This window comes from Phalacrocorax aristotelis, chromosome W, assembly GCF_949628215.1.
Source record: "Phalacrocorax aristotelis chromosome W, bGulAri2.1, whole genome shotgun sequence".
Taxonomy (NCBI): Eukaryota; Metazoa; Chordata; class Aves; order Suliformes; family Phalacrocoracidae; genus Phalacrocorax; species Phalacrocorax aristotelis.
Genome location: NC_134310.1, coordinates 2,020,873 through 2,033,550, shown reverse-complemented (window position 1 = coordinate 2,033,550; position 12,678 = coordinate 2,020,873). Strand labels below are relative to the sequence as shown.

Sequence of the window (12,678 nt, the reverse complement as noted above, 5' to 3'; positions counted from 1 at the left end):
TCCCGTCGTGCCGCGCGGCCGCCACTGCGCCTGCGCGCCGCCATTTTGCGAAGGGGTGCGGTCCCTTCAAAACCCGTGCGCGGTAAAACCTGGAGGAGCAGCATTTGTGTGGTGCGGACGGCTGGGGCTCCGGGCAGGGCTGGGGTCGAGGGGTCGTGCTGCGTTAGGTGCTTCTTCTCCCCCCTGCTGACCGCTTCTTGTGAGGGAAAAAGGGGCCGGGGACGCCCGCCTGGCTTCTCCCGGGGGTGCTGTGGGGGGCTCGGGGCCTGGGAGGTCCCTGTGCCGGCTGTGCTGCGCTCGGGCCGGTGCCTAGCGCGGGTCCTCGCCTGTTCTGGGGAAAACCGCATCGGTTTTGGGAGGTCTGGTCCCCACTGTGCCTTTTTCATATAAACCCTTAGGCTGCTGTTACATGGTGAGCGTTGTACGTGTGCGATATTGGGTATAACGCAGTTGTTAATCTTTGTGCCCTGTTACAGCACCTGTTCCCTTAACACCTCAACAGATTTTTCAAGTGGTGTTTTACCTCCAGCCATGAATCAAACCGTTAGTTTTCTTTCAGTGACCTTACCATCCCGATTACAGCATTTGGAACAAGCCAATTTGTAGGATTACAAAGGCAGCTTAGATTGCGTTGATAGGCTGATTCTAAGCACTGCCATGTTGCTTGTAAAATCCTTTTGCTGTGTGTACCCATGCTGGTCGTGTAAAAATATCTGCAAGGGTAATGGCTTCCTATTCCTCTTACATTGAGTTGTTCAGTTTTTCATACTCTCTAAGCTACTTTTACTTCTGCTTTTGTCCATGTTCAAAAGTTATGGTACTTCTGTGTGTCTCTGCTGAATCTTATATTTGGCAACAAATGTTAGCAGTTCTTAGACGGAATCCCGTTCTGGCAAAAGCAGAACACTGAGGTTCCTCTAGAACTAGCAAGGAGCTAGATTTCTTGCTGTCTTGCTATTTTTTTTCCCCCTACTAAACTTTCAATATGTAAGAAGTTTTGCCTATTGTTATCTTTTTTTTCCAGAGCCTTTATTTTCTGCCTCTTGATTTTCTAGGGTTAATGCATATATATGACAAACTTATTTGAAAAGCATCAAGTTGAATAGCTAAATAGTAATTTTCAGGAAAATAATAAAATTACATAACAAAAGTTAAAAAATCCTAGATACGTTACGGTTTGTGAGAAGACATTTCAGCACAGATGATCACTTGGTTTTGTTTCTTTTTCCATTTAGATTGATTAAAAAGATGAGTGAAGATTCTAATAGAAGGCTGGATAAAAACCATGACAAGCTCAATAAAAGAAAGCAGTATCTGCTCTCCTGATTCAACAATATCTTCTCTCTTAAGAAGCTACGGCACTGACAGCAATAATCCATGCTCAGATGGTTTGATTCGCTACAAGGACAAGCTTTACAGCTCTGCATCTGAGGCTCTGGAGGCTTACATTGAAGATTTTGATCTAAGTCTCACATCTTCAGAAATAAGCACTGGAAAAATCTGCATATGTCAAAGCACTCCCAAACAAGTCAAGTTTTCAAAGCACCGTGCCAAAAAAACCCATGGTATGTCTTCTGCAAATATATCTTTAAATAAGTTTTGGTGTTTGTTGTTCTTTTTGGGGGGTTTGTTTGGGGTTTTTTTTAAATTGCCACTGCTATTGCAACTCCTTGTCTCACACCAGGTGTGTTTTGTTGCAGGAATATTCCCTGCACAGCTCCTTGCAAGTCTTTCTGGTCTGGTAAATGATGCTTGGTCATGGCTAGCAATATTTGTCATTCTCTGTAATGCTTTTTTTGCAAGTGCTTGGTGGCTTGGGGAGAATTCATTACCATGCACACAGATGCAAAAATAAGTCACAGAGTATGGAACAGAAATTGTATTTTCTATATGTGAATATATGCCAAAGACAGTGTAAATTGTTGCTTAAACCAGAGTCTTGAAAAAAATGTTTCCTTTCCAGAGTAAGTAACATCCAAATCTAGTTAATTGAAGGAGTTGCCTTAAACGCTGCTTTGTCTGGCAACAAAATTTGCCCCTTATACATTGATTTTTATGGAATGTACTTCACATCTGAAGTCAAACCCAACAGGGTAATTGTATATGGGTTTGAACTGGCTTTTGTCATTATTAGTTAGCTTGAATAAATAAATACTTAATCAATTATATGAATTTTTATGAGAAGAACTAAAGTAGATAACTGCTTGAGCTAATTTATACTGCAGGTGCCTTGTCCATTACATTCAAAAAACCAAAGTCCTAAGTACAGGCAAACTTTGTACCTGAAAAAGGATGCTTGCCTGGGTTGCATTGGGGTGGGCAGTTATGGGAGCATATTGTATTATTCAGGGCTTTTTTTCCTCACCGTAGCCTAGAACCTTCCTCTAGCCTTTCATTTCTTTCTCTTACCAAGACAGCGGGTTTTTAGCTGTGTTTAGCTTTTGGCTTATATTTTTCTAATACAAGCCATCTTCTACTTAAGTTCAACTGACTTCCCAAATAAAAATAAGCATTCTGATTATCACTAAAGATGAGAAACTGATCTATGAAAGATGTCATCTGCTTATATTTTACTCTGGAATTTCTCTGTTGTTGTTCTTTGTAGAAGTCTTGTTAGCTCCATTCATGTATCAGCTAGTCTGCATGTATGTTTTGTATGTTATAATGGCCTGTAATATGTAGATTTCACTTACTGATATCACAGTGAAAGTGAGGAAAAAATAACTTCCAGGTACTGAGGAAAACCTATTTTTGTGAATCAAAGTGCTTCATAGTTTCAGTTAAAAAAAAATATTTAATGCTATAACTCTTTCCTGACAACGTGCCAAGTCAAATCTTGTACGACATGTAAGTTTCTGTGGAATCACAAAACAGATCTATAGGCCCATTATCTGTCTACTTGCCTTGTAAACTATCGCTTTTAGCCATCTTCTCCTCTCGTAAATGTGCCCAACTTCAACATGGGGAAAGTCTTCCCTAACGTTACTGTTGGAGGAAGCGTCACTACTAGGACTGAAATACTAAGGACGGATCTACAAGGTAAAGAATATACTTTAGCTTTACATCATTACTTAATGTTAGATCTTACAAATGTATCATTTTAGTATGCTTGAATTTAGCGTTTCATGTAAAATATCTTTGTTTTTCAGCATCAGATGAGTTTAATCAGCACACAGAATTGGGTTCTCTTGCTTCGCCCTGTAGAAGGCAGACGGAGTGTGACCCAGACTTGATTAGTCTTGCAACAGATGATCTGTTGGCATTTCCAGCGGATGGATCGCTGCCTTTTGTCCAGCGTAGTCCTTTTAAATCAAGGCATCAGAGCAGTGAGTGGAACAGGTGGTCACTTAAAACATCTCTCTGCCCTTATCAAACATCATCACTCGATACTGAAACCTGTTTCAGGCTCCAGGAGAATGGGAAAGCTGTTGCTCACCAGAATCCACACAAAGACTTCGGCAGAAAGAAGCGCCGTGTGTATACATCTGATAGGTATGCTTCCGTCTCCTCTAAAGGAAGTTTGAGACCCTTGTCTTTTGAAGAGGACTTTAATATTTTTCCTGTTAAGAACTATCCGAGGTGGCTTACCAGTCAGAAGTCTGACTTAAGCGTATCAGGGATAAGTAGTATTCCCAATTTTCACTACCCAGCCTGGCTTAAGACTTACAACCTTTTCTCTGATTCAACTGAAGAAAATGATGGTCAAAAGTTTAATATACGAGGCAAAGCTTCCTCTTCACAAACTTTTGAGAGCCCAAAAAAAGGACACCCTGTAGATAAAGGCAGTTGTAACTTGTCTGAACAAAACAGTTGCCTGGATCTGAGAGGTGGTAACAAAATAGGAGAAAGTTACAGCTATGACAGTCCAGATGCAGGCTTCCTGTCTGATAACTCGTTCTCAAGACACACCAGAAAGCCATTCAGAGGTAACTATATTTCATATAATTTGTTTTTTTTAACTTTGAGGGTATGTGTATAGAGACATGTACAGTTTTTTAAACGAACGCTCTCTGGCCACGTTGGTCTGACTGCACCGTACAGGAGTTTATCTGTGTCCATCTTTGGCAAATGACTCAAAGCACTTACTAGCAGTTGGCTAAGTTAAACAGCTTTTATACTGTAAGTTTTCATATATAAATCAATATTTAAGCATTCCTTTTACAGCAAAGTATTTATTATGGTGGCATATTTAGTACCTTACTGCAAGATGACAGTAATTCCATGAATGTTTTAATAGAACTTCAAGCATTAAATTACATGACGTGTAACCTGGGGAGGGGGAGGGGGAGATTCCTAAACATAGTGTAAGTGAACCTGTCAAATTGGTAAGAAATACCATGTACCCTGCAGTCTTTTTCCCTGCTTTACACAGTCAGCAGGAGATACTTGTAACCCATATACTTAGGTGATCCAGTGCCTTCAGATTGTGTAAAGACGTTCCATGGGAATCTCTCGTGTAGCTCGTCTCTGCAGCAGGCCATCGCTCCTCAGAAGCAGGGGGGTCCTCCCATGGTGAAGCACCATCTTTGAAATATATGCAAGATTTGCTTTGATATGAGAGATTAACGTTTCGAAGTGTTAATTAGCTTCAGGTTTAAGTTTATTCATTTAAAAAGGAAAATATTTTCCTTTGTTATGCAAAGCAAATACTGATTTCTCTCTTTTTCCAAGAGGTTAGGTATAAAAACTAAGTTAAAATGTTGTTTATGTTGTGAATTAAGTGTCAAAATGCTGCATAAACAAATGTCTGGAAATACCTTTCCAATGTGTGTGCATGATGAACTTTAAATACAGGGTTATATCTTTTTTTACACACAAAATTTTGCCAATCATGAACAGGCTATGTACAAAAAAAAAAAAATATGAGAAGGTGCCTGTTGCTTTGAGTGCTTATCTCAACCTATTTTTAAATGTGAATCCTGTATGTGATTGTGTATGTGATTTGCATGTCTAGCGTGGCTTCTCTCCCAGGTGTCTGTAAAAGCAGCTATTAGGAAAACCTGGTCAAAGTAATACAAAAACTAACCTAAGAACTTACTGTATTAATAAGTAATATTTAACATTGTAGTGTGGATTAATATTAATTATATTTTCTGTAGCATGAAAGCAGATTAAAAGCATCAAATAATCTTGAATGCTGCATATGATACTCATTCTTAAGTTAGGAAAAGGAACGCTTGGCTACTTCAAATTCTCTCCTGGCTAGAACCTTGCAGATCCCATTTGGTCCTGATGATTTGCATGCCATACTGCCATACCAAAATAACCAAAGGAGTTGTACTGGGGCTGTACTTTCTGTAAAATATTTCCAGTGCCAATTTGTCTGCAGTAATTTTCTTTATTACGTAAAATTAAAAGTAATGTGGAAATAATGCCCTTGAAGAGAGTTGGATCCGTGGTGTCCTTGTTTGGTTTTTTTCTGTTTTAGAAGACCAGCTTGAGCTACTTACCTTAAAGGCTGACAGAGGTCTCGAGAGTTCAACTGAAGACTTGTCAAATACTCTGGAAAATGATGGCAGTCCTTCTACAACAGACATACTAGGAGCAGAAAGATCATGGGAAAAAGCTCCAGGGGCTTTGTAAGTTAAAATATCTTTTGGAATAATTCATTCCTGAAAATGCATAATGTACTTAATTGCTTTTGTGTATAGATTGTAAGTAATGGTGATGTGGCATGTACATAAAGAAAGGATTTACTGTTAGATTTCTTGTATAGTGCTAAATTCCAAGGTCAGGATGCTGGCGCAAGGCTTTCCTTTGTCATCGGCTTGCAAAGAGTGCTAGCAATATTACTTATTTTTGCCTTTTAATACTACTTCTTACATAACTTTGTATATCAATGATATATATTTCAAGAGATAAATTATTTAATGGAACTTAAATTGACAGATTTTGTAGTTTATGAAAAACAAGTTAGTTAAAAAAAAAAAGGCATTGTTGTCTTGGGAAGTCTCGGAGCAGTCTTGGGAGTGAAATTTCAGTTGTTCCAGAACTGAAAGGTTATTTCACAGGATGAAAGAATAATAAAAATTAATACTAGAGTTCCCTACAGTTTTAATGAAGAGGCTGGGTGTATGTGGTTCTGGGTGTCGTCTGCCAGGTTCCCTTTACCCTTGAAGATTTTGAATTATTGGTTAATTTTAGCAATATTTAACAGGTGAGTAAAAGTCTCAAACCGCAGCATTCCTGCAGATGATAGTAGAAATGGTACCAAAGTGCTGAGTAGTCAGGACTACTTAGTGCCCACTTGGCACTGCATTGATGCAGTATATCTGGTTTCATCATAACGACTAAATCCTAAAGCAATTACTTTAGTTTATAAACCTCTTATTATTCTTCATTGCATGTTTAATGTTGGTTTAGCAAACCACCGGTGCCCGTGTGCTTTGAGGACATGGAGAATGCTCTACCGTTCCCCAAGGCAGATATCATACATAAGTTCTTGGAAGACTGTTTAAATGACAAAAATAAGGTCAGTAAAATTGAGTATTTATTTCTGAGAGTGCCCAAAATATGCAGGGCTGGTAAATATTAGGAGGGGGAATAGCTGTAAATTGTTTTTTCATATATATATATATATATAAGTAGAAAGTCTAGCTGCAGTAGCTTAGCCATATTTGAGCATGATTAATTCATACAGTTATTAATCCTATAATATAACCCTTGGTCACAATTAGGATTAGGAAAGCATCTAGCTATAAAATGCTTTGCTTAGTAATAGTTTGACTTTTACACTCCGTGCTTTGTTTAAATAATAATTTTCCTGCCTCAAGTAAAGGAATAAATTTTTTTGTTATTAATGGAATAAATACTACTAATTTCATAGCCTGGCTGATATACTGTTAGGTATGAGCCAAGTTCAAGAGGTAAGTTAAGTAATATACTACTTACTATTTATGCTGTTGCACTGGAATTGAATCATGGAATTAATTTTTATTTTAATCCTTTGATTCTTCATTGTTTTATCCCCATTCTTACATATTAATCACCTTTTTGGCAGTCTTAATATTGTTTAGTCTTTGATTTTGATTATAGGATCCCTTTAAAAAAGATGTGGCCAGGCTGGAAGGGGTGCAGAGAAGGGCCACCAGGATGATCAGAGGACTGGGAAGCTGCCATACGAGGACAGGCTGGGAGAGCTGGGTTTGTTCAGCCTTGAAAAAAGGAGGCTCAGAGGGGATCTCATCCCCATGTACCAGGACTTAAGGGGCAGCTACAAAGAAGATGGAGACTCCCTTTTTACACGGAGTCCCATGGAGAGGACAAGGGGGATGGACACAAGTTGCTCTTGGGGAGATTCCGATGGGACATGAGAGGGAAATTTTTCACAGTGAGGACAGTCACCACTGGAATAATCTCCCCAGGGAAGGGGTTGGCTCGGCCACGTTGGACACCTTCAAGAGTCGTCTGGACAGGGTGCTGGGCCATCTTGTCTAGGCTGGGCTCTTCCCAGAAAGGTTGGACCAGATGATCCCTGAGGTCCCTTCTGATGTGGGATTCTGTGATTTATCTTTTTCTCAGCTAGGGAGATGATCACTGAGCCTGGTATCCTAGTTGAAAGGCATACTATTAGTTTATGCTCATGGCTTGGACAGGGGTACATTTCACTGGGTAAAAACACCAGATGGATGGCTGAGCCCAGGGAGTTCTGGTCAATGGAGCTAAATCCAGTTGGTGGCCAGTCACGAGCAGGGTTCCTCAGGGCTCAGTGCTGGGGCCAGTCTTGTGTAATATCTTTATTAATGATCTGGATGAGGGGATCGAGGCACCCTCAGTAAGTTTGCAGACAACACCGACTTGGGCGGGAGTGTTGATCTGCTCGAGGGCAGGAAGGCTCTGCAGAGCCTGGACAGGCTGGATCGATGGGTCGAGGCCAGTTGTGTGAGGTTTAACAAGGCCAAGGGCCGGGTCCTGCCCTTGGGTCACGCCAGCCCCAGGCAACGCCCCAGGCCTGGGGCAGAGGGGCTGGGAAGTGCCCGGCGGAGAAGGCCCTGGGGGTGCTGGCTGACAGCCGGCTGGGCATGAGCCAGCAGTGCCCAGGTGGCCAAGGAGGCCACCAGCCCCCGGGCTTGTGTCAGCGCTGGTGTGGCCAGCAGGAGCCGGGCAGGGATGGGGCCCCTGTGCTCGGCACTGGGGAGGCCCCACTTCGAATGCTGGGCTCAGGTTTGGGCCCCTCGGGACAAGAAGGCCCTGGAGGGGCTGGAGCGTGTCCAGAGAAGGGCAGCGGGGCTGGGGCAGGGTCTGGAGCACAAGTGTGCTGGGGGGCGGCTGAGGGGGCTGGGGGGGTTTAGCCTGGAGAAGAGGGGGCTGAGGGGAGCCCTTCTCGCTCTCTGCAGCTGCCTGAGAGGGGCTGGAGTGAGGGGGGGGTTGGTCTCTGCTCCCAGGTCACCAGGGACAGGGCGAGAGGAACCGGCCTCAAGCTGCGCCAGGGGAGGTTTAGGTTGGAGATGAGGGGAAATACCTCCCCTGCCAGAGCGGTCAGGCCCTGGCACAGGCTGCCCAGAGAGGTGGGGGAGTCACCGTCCCTGGGGGTATTTGAAAGACGTGTAGAGGGTTGGGTTGGGTTGATGATCCTAGAAGTCTTTCCAAACTTAATGATCCTACGATTCTGTTTCCTTTACTTTCTGCCCTATTGTTTGTGAATCTTAGCGCGGTAAGATTGTTTTCCCATGGTATAGTAAACAGAGCATTACCCTTTAAGTTTTTCCACTGTGACACACACTTCTTTTTCCCTAAGGAGTTGATCGGCACGGAACCTAGCGATGTGCATGAGTAATTCAAATTATTCTGTCTGAATGGTGCTTCACTGTGTGTTTTCCTCCATGCTCCCCATTCTCTTGGCTCTGCTAGTTCATCAGACATTTCTAGACATAAGTATTTCTAGATTATCCACAAATTTTTGTCACTTTGAGTTAATTTACTTTTTTTATATCATATAGGTGCTAATTATATGAATAAATCTGTTTACTGTTAAGGAACCTTACTTGCTCTGTCAGTTATGAAATGTTCAAATGTGTTACAGCACTGCTGTCAGAGCATTACAAGGACTGACAGTCTTAATATTCTTTTTATTCTGAATAATGCTGAATTATTTTACGCAAGCCAGGGCTGAGGCCTTTCTGTGTTGCTTCACATCCTCCTCGTAATGGATGTATTTACTGTGATTTCACTGACCATATGGTAGCACGAATGAAGACGAACCAGTGTAACATCATACATGGACAATTTATAAATAGACCTTTAAAGGATAGAGGGAAAACACTCATAGAAATTAGCCTTTAACGTATTTCAGGGAAACTTCAGAAGTTTTTTTTTTTACTTTGTTTTATATGCACTGCAGTACACTGCAAGATCAACAAATTCTTTGGGTTTTCATTTAGGAACATTCTTCTGGAGGTCATCATCACAGGCCCCTTGAAACTTTGAAGCTAATGTTGTTTAAACTTCAAGCAATTCAGGGAAGTTTAAGCCAGAATGAAACTGCTGAGCAAAAAGAAGAGTTTGAAGAAGTGAGTGATCTAATTTTGACAAGATATGATGTAAGGAAGCGATGTGCTGTGTTCACGTCTGAGAAAAATTATTAGCCCTTTTATAGACTTGGTTTCTGATCATCTTTGAAAGAGCGCTGCCAGCAGGTCTGATCCAGTTTGCGTCAGGAGCATATGCTCGACTGCTGTGCCCTAAATCCCGTGTGTCTTGTTGCTGCTGTGGCAAACCCGAGGCTCTGTGCTGCTGCTTGCAGGGTCGCTGTGCGGCAGGGCAGTACCTGCACAGTGGCCTCGGCAGTGCTGCACAAAGCAGCACTTGTAGCCAGGAGATGGCGACGTTTCAACCAATCCTGCCCGAAGAGAGCAGGCTGTGCTCTCCTCTGCTGCTCTGGCAAGAGCTGTGTCCTAGAGAAGCTGTCCTCTGATAATGTCCCTGTTAATTCTAGGCTTTCAGGGGCATGTACCAAGCTTTTTAAAAGCCAGATGTTTTCAAATGCTCTATCGTTGCCTCCTTTGGCATGAGTGAGTTGGTATTTTGTGGCTCTTCAGAATGATTTCATAGACTTTGTTATCTCTTTTTACCTTTTTAGTAATGTTGCTTGCATGCAGTTCTTAAACCCTGTGTCCTACACTCTGCAGCAAATAAAATGCTCCATATACATATAGCTGGATAAGGCAGGCTGGGGGAATCGGCCGACAGGAACCTTGTGAAATTCAACAGGGGCAGATACAAGGCCTTGCACCTGGGAGGGAAGAGATGCTGGCAGCAATACAGGCTGGGGACTGCCTGCCTGGGGAGCTGCTCTGTTGAGAGGCCTTGGTAGGTACAAGGTGAACGTGAGCCATCTGTGTGCCCTGGAAGCAGTGGAGGAAGAGGAGGGCCTGAGCGATACACAATCAGTGGATCAAGAGAAACTGAGCATCCCTCTGTATCCTCCAGCACTTATTAGACTGCATCTCTAATGCTGCCTCCAGCTTTAGGCCCCTCACCTCAGGAGGGACATCAGTAAGCTGGTGGAGGGGTACCTAGGTGGTTGGGGGCTACAGCACTGGTTTATAGGGTGGAGCAGAGAGAACTGGGCTTGTTCAGGCTGGAGAAGAGGGAGTTTTGGGGGGGGACCTAAGAGAATTCCTCCTGCACCTATGGAGGGTACCAAGAAGATGGAGCCAGGGTCTTCACGGTGCACAGTGGAAGGATGAGAAATGGGCATAAATTGAAACAGGAGGTTCACGCTGGACATTGGGAGAAACTTTTTTACCCTGAAAACAGCCAAGCACTGGAACAAGTTGGTCAAGGGAGGTTGTGGAGTCTCCGTCGACAGTTTTCAGGATTTGACTGGGTACAGCCCCGGGCAGCCTGCTGAAAGCTCGTAGCTGCCTTTGCTTTGAGCAGGAGGCTGCCTCCTGAGGTCCCTCGCAACCTGAACTGCTTTATGATGCTATAAACTTGTTGGCAATGCTTTCCAATGCAATGTGCTATAAAAATTCCATGTTTTCCGTCATATTCAGAGTTCTCCTTCTCTCAGTTAACCTTTTTTTGTTTTTTTTTTTTTTTTTATTGTTTTTAAGCTTTCTGAAAAAGCAGAGGCTGAATTAAAACTGTGTGACAGTGAGATAATCCCTCTTACTAATTCAATTCAGAAGTAAGTGACCATCGATTTTCTGACTTTTCACTGTTTTCAGAAAGTGCAGAAAAGGAATGATAAATTAGCTGAGAGAGTCATCATGTGATCTGAAAACTTTTGTTAAGAATAAGCCAGGAGTGAATAATTAAAAACATGGCAGTTCATGGAGCAGAGAAATTTCAGGTGAATGGTTGCAGAGATGTGATCTGCAAATAAACAGTTGTATTTCATCTGTATCAATTATTGCTACACAGAGATGAACTTAAAAATAATCAGACTTGGAGAAGTTTGTAGTATGGGACAAAATATTTTCCTTTTTGCACTACATGGGAGAAAAGAATTGCTAGAAAACAGATTTCATTAATGAAGTCAGCAGAGTCCAGCTTTGTAAGTGACTAAATAATACACTTGAGAAAAGGCAGGATGAAAAATGGGTTTATTATGTAGAACACATGTTTCAGCAAAACTTGGTGTTGCAGTATAGTTTTATACAGTAATGTAAAACGAAAAGATTTTTTAAATTTAACAGATTGAATAAAAAATAAAATTAAAATAGAGTAACTTTCAGTGTCCATATACTATTTCATAACGTGATGTTTTGCGGTGTTTAACATGCTATGTTAAATTCCCTTTCTGTAATAAATTAATAGAAACTGTGTGTTTTTGTGAGCACCTGCATTTGAGGGGTTGTTTTCTGAGGTGAATTTTTAAAATTCAAACATACAATTTAAATTTTATATTGAAAATTTCAGTATTTCAGGTCCAAAGAGTCTTTTAAAAAAACGTATTAGTGTATTTTATGATATCTAAAACAGAATAAGTGGAACAGTTAGACATAGAGATGTAAACTATATATAATACCTTTCAAACTGTTAAGCTGTTTGTGAGAAATCAACATCATTTTGTGTTAAATGTAAGTAATATAAAAACTGTTAAACTGTTCATTTTTTCCTAATCTAGGGCTTTACACCATTTGTCTCGTGTTAAAAGTCTCGTTGAAGATAACCAACCGAGTAACCAACAAGAGCAGACCGATGATCATGAAGGAGATAAACAAGAAGAAAAGAATAATCTGTGAAGCTGATATTTAAGAATATTTTAATATTGCATTGTTTAAATACTCTGTCAGCCTGACCACTGGTGAAAATTTTTTTGAAGGCTGAACGGGCGCAAGTTCTCAAAAGTGTTGTATTTGGTATTTCTTGTACATATTTGTTCTCTTCATTAATTACTTCAAAGCTTAATTGAGTATTAGTGCTTCCAGTAGGGTCTAACAATACGTGGCAAGAGAGACCACTTTTTAAACGATATAACTAAATGATTTGGCCAGTTCTAGTCATTGCTTCCGTACGGGGCCTGTTAGAAGCAGGGGGAGCTCGATATCATGTCTAAAGTTAAGCAGTAAGGTTTAGAAAGACTCTAATTACATAATATTTTCAGTGTTGTTCTTCCTAACAGGACTTGAGCTGATGTAATTGTGTGCTCCTTGTTCCCCGACCGCAAACGTACCAAATATATTGTATCAAAAAGTGTCTGAAGTCTTTTTTGAATTGTCCCCCTTTCAC

The 12,678-nt window shown here is 41.4% G+C and overlaps 1 protein-coding gene across 1 annotated transcript; it reads left to right on the top strand.

Annotated features, from left to right (window-relative positions):
- Positions 1-28: 28 nt before the first annotated feature.
- CWH18orf54 (chromosome W C18orf54 homolog) lies at positions 29-12,647 on the top strand. The gene is made up of 8 exons (XM_075076925.1): positions 29-111; positions 1,236-1,565; positions 3,150-3,926; positions 5,429-5,579; positions 6,364-6,472; positions 9,381-9,509; positions 11,058-11,131; positions 12,074-12,647. Exons 2-8 carry the CDS (start codon positions 1,286-1,288, stop codon positions 12,189-12,191), a joined length of 1,638 nt encoding a protein of 545 aa, XP_074933026.1. The 5' UTR covers positions 29-111; positions 1,236-1,285; the 3' UTR covers positions 12,192-12,647.
- Positions 12,648-12,678: the final 31 nt, after the last annotated feature.